Genomic DNA, 12,554 nt, shown 5'->3' on the forward strand with positions numbered 1-12,554 from the left:
GCCATTTCTTACCTGGAATACCTTTTCCATGATTTCTCGGTCATATGCTGGGATTGGCTTATAATTTCGGAATTCTGGCACCTCTTGACTTCTGAGACACAGGAGCCTGAATCGTCTGGCTCTATTCAGTTCCTCATCTGAAACGAAGTTAAATTCCCGCTGCAGCTGTTCCAGGCGAAAGAAATCAGGGACGTAGGATTTGCCACTGGTAGCAACCTGTGAAGAACAGAGAATGCAAAATTCCAGACAACGGGCGGGTTTCAGCCAAGGAAAGCCAGCACTGAGTGTTTGGGAATGGAAGCTTAACTGGTTTAGACAGTGAGACTGGATATGTCCTGCCTTTCACTTAAAGACAAAGCGCATTAAAATGTGATGGTAATAAGGAAGATGCTATTAAATCACTTATTAGCTATAAAAAGTACCACAAATACTTTTCAGAGAAATAGAAATTATAAGGTGCATTTTTGGTATGTACCAATAGGTGTTATGAAAATATACAGACTGAACATGAGAGATTTATAAATTATTGTATTACTAGGTACCAACTGCAAATAAGGTTACTCATATGCATAGTGTATTTAAAATCATATATATGTGCTTTAAATATCTACATATTTTTAATTAAATTTATTGGGGTGACATTGGTTAATAACATTATGTAGGTTTCAAGTGTACAATCCTATAATTCATTATTTGTACTATACTCATTGTGTGCTCGCCACCCACAGCCTAGTCTTCCTGCATCACCATATATTTGGCCCCCTTTACCCTCCTCATGTTTTACATTTATTTTGCAACTTTTTCCTAGTCTTATGCCCATATGTAGATACAAGCACAGAGTCAGCTGATCACCTTCGCTTAGCTCCAGGGCCAGGCCCTCCTGTCCCTGAACCTGGATCATTGGGGAGAGTGAGCCAGGGATGGATCTGGGCGCCGAGCTCCAATGTGTCTGTACAGTGGCACAGAGAGCTGGCTTCCTACCTCTGCAGGCTGAGCAGGTGTGGGCTGCCCAGGTGTCCCCGAGCCCCTCTGCTGGGCCTTTGCCAGCTGTGACCTCGTCTGGGGCAGAAGGAGAGCCAGGCACAGGGTGTGCTGGGCTTTGTGATGGGGAGGTGACCCTGCCGTGCAAATACTGGTTCCTGAAGAGACCAGTCAGGAAGGCACCCCTGTGTTTGTGCTTCTGAAGGCAAATAGTTATACAGGGAAAATGAAGGTGACACGTGTCCTATATTACTTTCGATGTAAAGATCGTAATTGAACCGTGATTTGAAAAGTTTACATGGAATAGACTACCCTTTAGGTAATATGACCTGTTCTTTCAACACTTCTCATATCCACACTAAAAGTGTCAGGTTGCAAAGAGAGTTTATAAAGACGAAAGTCACAAGCTTGCTTTGGGACTTAGAAATATCAGGAGAGAAATGAAAATTTTCATCTTAGTTATAGTTACCCTACTTATCAACTATACTCATAAACATGATCATAGGATGTGTTGCTATCGTCACTTTCTGGATCATCTACTCGCTTATGATGTTTTTGTGAGAAGTATGATCTTGCGAGTAAAAACATTTATATCTGATACCAAGAAAAATCATTTACTGACTAATGACCCATTTTATTTATAAATTCACCGAAGAAGAATTCTGAATGTTATGACAGATACAAGCAGCTTATCCCATAAATACTTAAATGAAACCTAAATAATAATCAAATTAATCGTCACACAAGAATACAAACAAAGCCACCACTTTTTAAAATGACCCATCAGCCCATCAAGGTGAGATGGGAAGGGCACAAGCTCTGAAACCAGATGAACTTGGATCTGAGTCCTCACTAGCTGTGTGACCTTGAGCAAGGAACTAAGGGGGAAATCAAAACTTTCTTTGGGGGTTTTACAGAGGTTTGAGGTCAGAGTATCAACAGCAGCTAATATTTACCGCACGCCCATTGTGTGCCTAGCGAAGTATTGATACGCGGCAGCTCATCGATCCTGACAGCACAGCACCGGGAGGGCATCTCAGGGCTCAGACACAGGCGTGCGGCCCGGATCGCACAGCCAAGTGGGTGCAGAGCTGGAGTTTATTTATCTTTTAATAAATTTTATTGATTTCAGAGAGGAAAGGAGAGGGAGAGAGAAACATCAATGATGAGAGAGAATCATGGATTGGTTGTGTCCTGCACACTCCCTCCTGGGGATCGAGCCCGCAAGCTGGGCATGTGCCCTGACCTGGAATCGAACTGTGACCTCCTCCTTCATAGGTTGATGCTCAATCATGGAGCCACACCGGCCGGGCCAGAGCTGGAATTAAATCTGCCATTCTCTCAGCATTTACGCTCTTAAGCACCACCGCAGAGAACACGCCATGAGAGCCAGTGTGTGAGAAGGGCCGAGCCCGGTCTATTCCTGTCACACCAAGTCCAGACACAGTGTGGTGCAGGACTCTGCTGCCACTTTACCGAGATCAGCTGCATCAGAGGGGCGTTGTTGGGGTCGTTCGGATCCAGCTTGGACTCTGCTGCCCACTTGGCCAACTTTTTCATGTCCGTCAGTCCTGAGGTGCCAATAGATGAGATGGCATCTGCTCTTTTCAAAGCGCTGGGAAAAAAAGTTCATTCCGTGAGGCGGACTTGACCACAGAGCATTTTGCATCAGGACCACAAAGTCCCAGGATGCATGGCTTAGGACGCTGCTATTCCTCACCACAGGAAGTCTGATAATAAGGACAGACTTCGGCCACTTTTCTTTACTTGAAGATTGTCATTAAATATGTTATAAGGCAGAAAATAAGTATGAATGGTCAGAGGAAATATTTGCAAACCACACATCTGATAAGGGGTTAGTATCCAAAATATATAAGAAACTCATACAACTCAGTAGTAAAGAAACCCAAATAATAAAAAAATGGACAACGGAACTAAATAGACATTTTTCCAAAGTAGATATTCAAACGGCTGGCAGGTACATGAAAAAGTACTCACCATCACTAATTATCAGGGAAATGCAAATCAAAACCACAGTGGGATATCACCTCATATCTATTAGGATGACTGTTATCAACAAGAGAAGAAACATTGATAGGAATGTAAACTGGTGCAGCCACCATGGGAAACAGTATGGAGGGTCCTCAGGAATTAAAAGTAGAACTACCATGTGATCCAGCAATCCCACTTCTGGGTATATAGCTGAAGAAAATGAAATCACTATCCCTAAGAGGTACCTGTATCCCCCATTGTCATTATTTATAACAAGAGGCCCAGTGCATGAAATTAGTGCACAGGTAGGGTCCCTAGCAGCTGCCAGCTGCTGGCCGGGGCCTCCCTTCTCCTGCTGCCAGCTGCCAGCTATCAGCTGCCAGCTAGGGCCTTCCTTTGTTCTGCACTGCCCCCTGGTGGTCAGTGCATGTCATAGAGAGCGATAGAACTCCCAGTCAGTTGAACTCCCGAGGGGACACTTTGTACATTAGGCTTTTATATATATAGATAGCCAAAGTATGGAAACAATCTAAATGTCCAGTGACAGATAGATGAATAAACCAGCCACACATTACCTCCTGAATCCCGTGTTCTGCTGTGACAGTGGAGGGATTAAAGGCGTCCCATTCTCCCCAACGGCCCAGGCCACACTGTGGGACACTTTCCCTGAGGTCATCAGGATCAGCTGATTACTGCCGTCAGCTTCAAATGACAAGGGCACGCCTAGGGAAACACCACATCAGACAGGATGTTGTTTAGAACAAGGAAGTGAGCCCAGTCCTGGTGAGAAAGCAGGCAGTAGACAGTGGAAGGAGTGGGTGGGGGTGGCAGGGGTGGAACACATAATTCAACATCACTGAACTTCTTCAGGTGACAGGCAGTGATGCTCAGAATCGCCATGTGGCTCTGTCTCTGACAACAGAGTGCAGACATTGTAATGAATGATGCACCCGGAGTGGGGCCATCTGTGTGTACATTCTGGTTCTGACACTCAGCAGCTACGTGACCGTAGACAAATGACTTAACCTCTTCATGTATAAAATAAGAATAAGAACGGCATCTCCTTCCAAGGGTTATTGCGAAGACATTCATTCACTCACTCACTCACTCACTCACTCACTCACTCACTCAGAAGACACTTATTTGAGCTCCTACCTTGGGCCAGGTGCTACTCTAGGCACTGAAGACAACAGTAAAGAAACCAAACTGTTAAGAATCCCTGATATCAGGCCATTTATATTTGAGTAGGAGAGACAGACAATAAGTTAAATGCAATGCACAGTATGTTACAGAGTGATAAGTACAAAAGCGAAGCATGTATTAGGGAAGGTATAGAGAAAGTGTGTGTTTGGGGGTGGGCAGGGGTTGAGCTTTCAGGTGGCCAGGGGAGGCTCCAGGAGAGGCGACTTTGGAGTAAAGGCCTGAAGAAGCTGAGCTGGTGAGACGTAGAAATCATGGGAAAGAGCATTTCTTGGCAGAAGGACCAAGTGTAAGAACCCTGAGGTGGGAGTGTAAGAGGCTGGGGGTGAAGAATAGTGGGTTAAGTGACCACTCAGCAAACGTTTTCTCTTACTAAGCTCGGTGGTCCCAGTACGGCCTCCCTGATTTGGCCCCCGATAAACGGAAATGAATGATAGGAAGTGTCTGGGCAGTAAGTTCAATCAACCAGAGGAAGAAAAGATTTTCAAGCACTAAATAGAGCAACTCCACACGCTGGATTTCCAACTGATGTTATTAACATGAAACTCTGTAATAGCGTCTCTGTATCTTTCCAAGACTTTTATTACATATGACACATCCCATCTTGATCTTCAAAATACCTATCAGCCTATAAAGGGGGTAGTATTAGATCTACTTTATGAAGGAGAAAGATGAATTCAAAGAGGTTATATGACTGCTAGGGTCACAGGGCTTCTCAGTGTCAGAGCCGGGACTAAAGTCTCCCTCTGTCTTCGGGCTTTTAGACAGTGAGTGAGTTTGGGCCTCGGAGTTCTTATAGATCTCCAGCTGTGACCTCATGATAAAAAAACACCTTTAGCCTTAGCCGGTTTGGCTTAGTGGATAGAGCATCAGATTGTGGACTGAAGGGTCCCAGGTTCGATTCCGGTCAGGGGCACATGCCTGGGTTGCAGGTTCGATCCCCAGTGCGGGGCGTGCAGGAGGCAGCCAATCAATGATTCTCTCTCATCATTGATGTTTCTGTCTCTCTCTCCCTCCCCCTCTCTGAAATCAATAAAATATTTAAAAAAGACCACCTTTAACAAATGGCAACAGAATCAGACCAATAAGCAGGTATTAGAATGATCAGATACAGTATATTAAAAATATTTTTAATATGTTTAAAAAATAGTGACTGAAGTAAAAAATGACTGAGTCTGAAAAAAGGACAAAAAATTATCACACCTAACCAGACTTATTGGAAAAAAACTGGATAGAATATCTAGAGGTGAAAAAATACTACAAGAATTGAAATGAGAAACGCAATGAGTTGCATTGATTAGGCCCAGCCAGTGTGAATTCATAACTCAGAAGACAGATATAAAGAAATTACACAGAATGTACCAGTGAAAGAGAAAGATATCAAGTATAAGCAACATAGTGGAAAGAGTGAAATGGCCCATCATTTATCTAACCAGAAGTGCAGGAAAAGATGAGAGAGAATATTAATTAGTAATCTCTCTATTATAGGCATGTAAGTTATTTCAAACTCTACAGCTTTAAAATAATACCACAATGTTCATTTTTTTAATGCACAAAACTCTGTCCTAATTTCAAATTATTTTCTTAGGAAAGATTCCTAGAAGTAGAATTAAGGTATCAAAGGCATTCTAACTGCCCTTAATTCACTCTGCCAAACTGCTTTATACTTGCAGAGCTCTGTGAATTTACTGGCCACCAGTAGCATATCAAAAACAACTTTGCAAAAAGTTGTATGTAATTATTGTTCCAATTTGAATTTCTGATAGCAATTTTAGAATTATCAGGTTGACCGGGAAATGAAAAAAAAGGAAGATACGTTCACATCTGACAGTAGAGCTGTGAGCCCCTGAGGATAGTCCGCTGTCCATACCACTTCCAACTCCCTCGTGGTCCAGGGCCACATGCTGGTTACTGCTGAACTCCACTTCCTCGATGGGCGCCCTCCCAGCGACAACGGTGGTTTCAGGAATAGGCAGAAACACTTCTGCTAGCAAGGTGGTGCCACTGTGCCCCACCGTTTCATAGACCTGAAACCGAGGAAGAGAAACAGCCACATCAAAGCGGCCACAGGTCACCTGCTGCACGGGACGCTATTCCCAAATGTTATGTCTTTTAAGGGGTTGACATCCAAAATATATAAGAAATTCATACAATTTAACATCAAAACTCTCCCCCCGCAAACAATCCAATTAAAAAATGGACCTGGGTAGATATTTTTTCCAAAGAGGATACACAGACAACCAACAGACATGAAAAGATGCTCCCCGTCCCTAATCATCAGAGAAATGCAAATGAAAACCACAATGAGATGCCACCTCACACCTGTCAGAATGGCCATCATCAATAAATCGACAAGTACGTGATGATGGGCATGTGGAGAAAAGGGAACCCTCGTGCACTGTTGCTGGGAATGTAAATCAGTGCAGCCTCTATGGAAAGCAGTATGGCAATTCCTCAAAAAATTAAAAATACAGCTGAGCCCAGCTGGCATGGCTCAGTGGTTGAGCGCTGACCTATGAACCAGGGGCTCACTGTTCGATTCCTGGTCAGGGTTTATGCCCCAGTTGTGGGCTCCATCCTCAGTGTGGGGTGTGCAGGAGGCAGCCAATCGATGATTCTCTTTCATCATTGATGTTTCTATCTCTCTCTTCCTCTCCCTTTCTCTCTGAAATCAATAAAAATATATTTAAAAAATACAGCTGAGATCAGGATGCACCCTAAGTCCAACATGAGTATCTCTGTAAGAGACAAAAGGACACACAGAGCTACAGAGAAGGTCATGTGAAGACGGAGGCTGAGACTGGAGTTAGGCCATCATAAGGTGAGGAACTCCCAGAGCCACCAGAAGCTGGAAGGGGCCAGGAAAGATCCTCCCCGCACCCCCCCCCCCCCCCTGCTCCGGAGCTCCTGGAGGGAGCGTGGCCTCCTGACCCTGGGTGTCAGACTTCAGGGCTTTCAGGATTGAGAGAGTAAACATCTGCTGTTCTAAGCCACCACATTTGCATTGCTTAGAATGGGAGCCCTAGGAAGCTAAAACAGACAGAAATAAACATATTGCTAATGGTGGGATTTAAATTAGTAGGGAGATTTTTTTTTTTGGGGGGGGGGGGGGTCCTAACACCTGTAACTCCTCTCCCAACCCCTCTCTTAACTACCTGTGACTATAGCATAACTGATTTCTCTGGTACATTATGCCAGGGTCCTGGTAGAGGGGGAGACTGAGGCACTCCTCTGATGAATGAGCCAGAGGTTCTCCCCACCTCCACCCTCTCTCAACGCCTCCCTTTTCTCGAAGCACACCCTTGAGCACTGTGGCCAGCATTACTCTGTCCACATTTTGAGGAGGTGAGTTGGGGTAACAGACCTCCTTCTGCCAAACCTTACGCACAGACGTGTCCAGGAGGAGGCTGACCCTTGAGAACCTACCAGGAGGCTGGCATAGCCAATGGGTGACAGCCAACCGCCTTGCTCCTGCGATGACCAAGATATTCCTAGGATGGTGACCATCATTACAATGCGTACCTGCAGCGTTAAACTCTCCGGCCAGTTGACTATTTGCAAACTGAAAATCTGTCCAAAGTGAACTCGGAAGTCTGCCCCGAGTGGCCGCCCTTCGGTCCTGGACACCTCCTTGTCATTGAAGATCACCTTTAAATACACCGAGCGCCTCTTGACATCTTCCCTTCGTAAGACCTCCGCCCTACAAAGGGAGACCGTTGGCAGGTGAGGCTGGTGTTCATTGACTGAGGATAACTGCAGTGCTTGGCAGATGGACACCAAACAAGTCACGTTAGCCCTCACCGAACCCAAAGGACTCCAGGTCTCGCTGAGCTTCTATAATAAAGATTGTGACAGGGAGGAGGAGGCCGGAAAGGCCATCGGGATTTAAGAACCGGGTCCAAGCAGCCTGTACAATAGTTTCCTTAATGTTTTTCAAACAAGCCTTACATTTGTGTCCCAAAGCTTTAAGTGACCAGACACATCAATTCTTAAATGGAGAGAATTCAAACCATAAGGGGCAGTAGTGATTTATATTTGGGTGGGACATTTTATCCTGAAAATATAACACATATCGTAGCAGTTAGGCCACGTTGGCTTCTCTGAGATGCAAGCTGGTTTTGTTTGCTTGTTTGTTTTGTTTTAGTTTGCTTTATTTCTTAACACTTTCCAATAGTGAGTGACGGCTCTCTGAATGCAGGGGATTGAGAAATGTCCCTTATTTTTAAAGGTCATTTGAATCCCCCAAAAAGGTATCCTTGGGAAGTATTATTCTTAAAGCCAGGAAGTTAAAAAAATATATCAAAACCAACAAGAGTGGCCATTCACTTTACTATGTATATGTGCAAAGATGCCCACCCAAAACTCCGATTGTTGGTTAAGTCAATGGCAACTCAAGCTTGTTAAGGAAAGGCTAGGCTTCAGACACCTGACTTAGTATCCACAACGCCCTTGGGAGGCTCTGCAAGTTCAGCAAAGGGCGAAGCTGGCCTCTGGAGTGGCTGAAATCAAGGGCTGAGGGGAGACCTGGGTGTCTGTGCCTGGGAGAGGGGTGCTACCGGTGGACAGAAAACACACAGTGAAGTTATAGATAAAGGCTCCAGATCAAAAGCCATGCAGGCAGCAACTGTGAAGAGTGCCCTCTAGAGGCAGATTCATGTACTGGGCTCCTGGGAAGCCAGCAGGGATGCATTAACTAGGGAGGTGAACCACAGGGAGTCACCAAACTATGGACAAATATGGGCAATTTCATGTGGTTCAATCACATATATGTCTGCAGAGAGTTAACGATTCTCCTGATTGCATGGTGTCGGTCAGGGGGTGTACAGGAGATGCACACTCCACACTGGGTGTATGTGTGTGCATGTTCACGGGTATGTCTGTGCGTCACCTGTCAACCTCACCTGGGACACTGGTCGTTGGGTGTCATGTTCCCAGCTAGGCTCAGCTCTGGGACCAGCATGGGCTCCCCGGGCCTCCTCCTGCTCCGGGCTGCTCTCTCCCGCACCTGCTGCTCCAGCACTGACTGCCGGGTGGGCTCTGGGGGGATGGGTTTCATGGGACCCTCCCCAGGAGATGGCTCCTCCACCTCCTCCTCATGGTGTTCTTCGGCTGCTTGTTTCTTTTTCTTTTTCTTGGCCCTCTGTTGGGTGAGAGGCAACCTTATGTCAGACGGAAATGTTGGGATTTCACTGAAGAACACAGTCTTCAGAATCAGATAGACCTGGATGCAAACCCAGCTCCCCCTCAGATAACCGTGTGCGCTCAGGCAGGTTACAAAGCTACCTGGCCTCTCCGTGCCTCGGTTTTCTCTTCTACAAAATGGGAACAATCATGGGAAACTCCTTCAGGGCTGATGAAACGGGGCAATTAATGCCTGTAAAGCACTCATCACAGTGCCTGGTCCCTGGAAAGAGCTTAAAAAAGTTAGCTACTTAAATGATTATTAATATAGATTCTCAAGGCCAAGGACACATCTTGAAATTAAAGTGAGGTTGTGGCCTGGCTGGCATGGCTCAGTGGTTGAGCGTGGACCTATGAACCAGGAGGTCATAGTTCTATTCCCAGTTGGGGCATCTGCCTGGGTTTCAGGCTCGATCCATGGTGTAGGGTGTGCAGGAGGCAGCCTATCAATGATTCTCATCATTGATGTTTCTATCTCTCTCTCCCTCTCCTTCTCTGAAATCAATAAAAAAATATATATATTTTTAAAGTGAGGCTGTGAGCAGGACTGGCACTGAAGGTCCCCTTCATCTATTACTTATTGCCCTTGGATTCAATTTTGCAGCTCATGTGTACGAAGTTATATAGTTTTCTGAGGGAGACCCCGAAGCATCAATGCCCTCCATTTAATGGGATGATGCCTGTAACATGCCTGACACATACATGAGCAAGTACTGTTATGACTTGTTTGTTCACTGAGATAGCCACAGAGTGGTAACAGAGAGCTAACAGTGATAGCAAGAGTAACTCCCAAAACCACACAGTTGGAAAACCCTGGCTCTCTGGTTTCAGCTAGCTCTGCAGCTTTTTAAATAAGTGCGTTCATTAGCCAGTTCATTCACTCATTCTTTTGTTCCCTGGCAAGGCGGCAAGGAGAGAGACAGAGCAGAGCCAGCAGGGAACCCCAGTCTGGCTTACCCAGTTTCCCTCCTTCTGTCTCATGGGGTGCCCTCCAGACCCTGCCCCTCCCCCAGGTCAGCCCAGTTCAAGGCTGAGGCTCTGTGTGCGAACCTGGGCTTTCTTCCAGGCTTTCCACTGCTGATACTCGGTTCTGTATTCTTCCATCTTCTGCTCGAACTCTTCTGAGTGTTCTTCCAGCAATTCGCTTATTTCAGTTTGAATTTCTGCTTCATATGCTTCTTCGTCTGCTTTTTGGTCCACTTTTTCCCTTTAAAATAATTTACAGTACCTTGGTTATTTCTTGAAATGAAGTAATAGAGTAATAATAGCAATTAGCAATCCCCTAAGGCCGTGGTCGGCAAACTGCGGCTCTCGAGCCACATGCGGCTCTTTGGCCCCTTGAGTGTGGCTCTTCCACAAAATACCACGGCCTGGGTGAATCTATTTTGAAGAAGTGGCATTAGAGGAAGTTTAAGTTTAAAAAACTTGGCTCTCAAAAGAAATTTCAGTCGTTGTACTGTTGATATTTGGCTCTGTTGACTAATGAGTTTGCCGACCAATGACCTAAGGCACGAACGTTTACAGATTTCTAGGATTCTACCTAAGAAATCCATTTGGAAGCACAGTGACACCTCAAATTTATAAACATTGGGGAAGTCTGGCTCAAAAATGTAGTTCCATCTCTGATAGATAAGGAAGCATTCACTTCCTCCTTGTTATTCGGAAACATGAATGAGCTGGTGGGAATTGGGGAACTTGTGCAGGAAAAAAGTTATGCTGTATCATAAGGTGGCTAGAGGAACCACGGATGTGAACGAAGGGCACTCCAGAAGAAGTTAGGAAGAAGCACTTAGGGAGAAACCGGGCCTAAGTTTTACGAAAGTGACAACCTAGAGATGACCTGAAGGGTAAATCTGCTATAAATTTCAGTTTATCCTAAACTTAGGAGGGAAGCAAGGAAGAAGAAAACAATCTTATAAATATTCATGTTCTCCGTTGAGGTTAGGAGGGTAGCCTGGGAGACGGAATTTAGAAGTAGAAACACCGAATTTCTGGGAGACATCCACAGTTTCTGTGGGAGAAACTCTTTGAATTTGTTTTTCATGAACTAACATTCAACGAGCACACACCCAGTGGCAGGTGCTCTGCTGGGGACCAGAGTTCCAGTGGCGACAAGGTCCCTGACCTCACAGAGCAGTTTACATTGGGAGGATGTCTTCTCATCCTCTGATGGTTACAACCCCCCAAAATCACCATCCGCAGCTCTCTTTGGCTAAAACATGGCTGATTTCAAAGCCAAGCATCAGCTCATTGCCCACACTTGTCACTTTCGTGTTGGTATACGAACACAACACTCATTCAGAAGAAACCATCTGGAGGGCACCAACACCAGCAGAGAGACTCTTGAATCAATACACAGAACACGGCTTTGCTGTGTTAACTGTGCTCTTGCTCATGGATCAAAGCCTAGTGAATGAGGCCTCCTTAGCATAAGTGCTATCAAAGCATACCTTCCCCACACCATGCCCTGGTCAGCTCCAAGTGAGTTGGAGACGGATGTGAAAGATAAAGCTGTAAAGACTGCAGGAGACAATATACAGACCACATGGACTATCTCATGACTCAGAGGTTTTCTTTAGCATATATGAAAAGCACCGATCACAAAAGAAAAGTCTAAAATATTCTTTTCAAAGTTAAGAACAATTCATCAAAAAGCAGCAGAAAGAGAGTAAAAAGACGGTTCAGATGGGAGAGGCCACTCCGGCAGGCACCATCCACAAAGGTCTCGTGAGCAGGGTGTGTGCCAAACTCCTACGAATTATGAAAACGGTAAAAGGACGATCAATCCAGGTCAAAAATCAACAAAAGCCTTGAACAGACATCACAGAGAAGAGGAAACCAAGGTGGCCAACTCATGTATGGGAAATAAAAATTAAAACATGCCATCATTAGATTAGCACAATGTTCATGTTGGACATCAGGCGAGATGGATATGGGTGACCTGGACCTACGGGGACACTGGTCGGAGAACAAATCAGCTCAATCACTCTGCAAAAATGTCTGGATTCAGCATGTAAATTATTGGAAAAATGCCTCCCTTAAGACTCAACAATTTCACTTCCAGGTATACTTCTGGAAGGTTAGGGACACGAACCCTAAAAGACATGTCCACAAAAATGTCCACAGAAGTGCTGTTTATAACAATTGAAAAATGGGATCAACTCAATGTCCACCAACAATAAAATGGAGAAATCCTATGC

The 12,554-nt window shown here is 45.1% G+C and overlaps 1 protein-coding gene across 7 annotated transcripts in view; it reads right to left on the minus strand.

Moving 5' to 3' along the window:
• CC2D2A (coiled-coil and C2 domain containing 2A) overlaps positions 1–12,554 on the minus strand; it is a 79,322-nt gene that overhangs the window by 36,731 nt on the left and 30,037 nt on the right. For all 7 annotated transcript variants that reach the window (XR_013814580.1, XM_079791439.1, XM_079791438.1 and 4 more), the window contains 7 exons: positions 10,405–10,561; positions 9,075–9,313; positions 7,696–7,873; positions 6,044–6,200; positions 3,549–3,696; positions 2,458–2,596; positions 13–216 (listed from right to left, as the gene is read on the minus strand). Coding sequence is in view for 6 of the 7 variants with exons in the window: in XM_079791439.1 (XP_079647565.1) it covers positions 13–216; positions 2,458–2,596; positions 3,549–3,696; positions 6,044–6,200; positions 7,696–7,873; positions 9,075–9,313; positions 10,405–10,561 (1,222 nt within the window). In the remaining variant the exon portion in view is untranslated. The remainder of the gene's footprint in view (positions 1–12; positions 217–2,457; positions 2,597–3,548; positions 3,697–6,043; positions 6,201–7,695; positions 7,874–9,074; positions 9,314–10,404; positions 10,562–12,554) is intronic.

The sequence above is a fragment of the Cnephaeus nilssonii genome (genome assembly GCF_951640355.1).
Source record: "Cnephaeus nilssonii genome assembly, chromosome: 1".
NCBI classification, from domain to species: Eukaryota; Metazoa; Chordata; class Mammalia; order Chiroptera; family Vespertilionidae; genus Cnephaeus; species Cnephaeus nilssonii.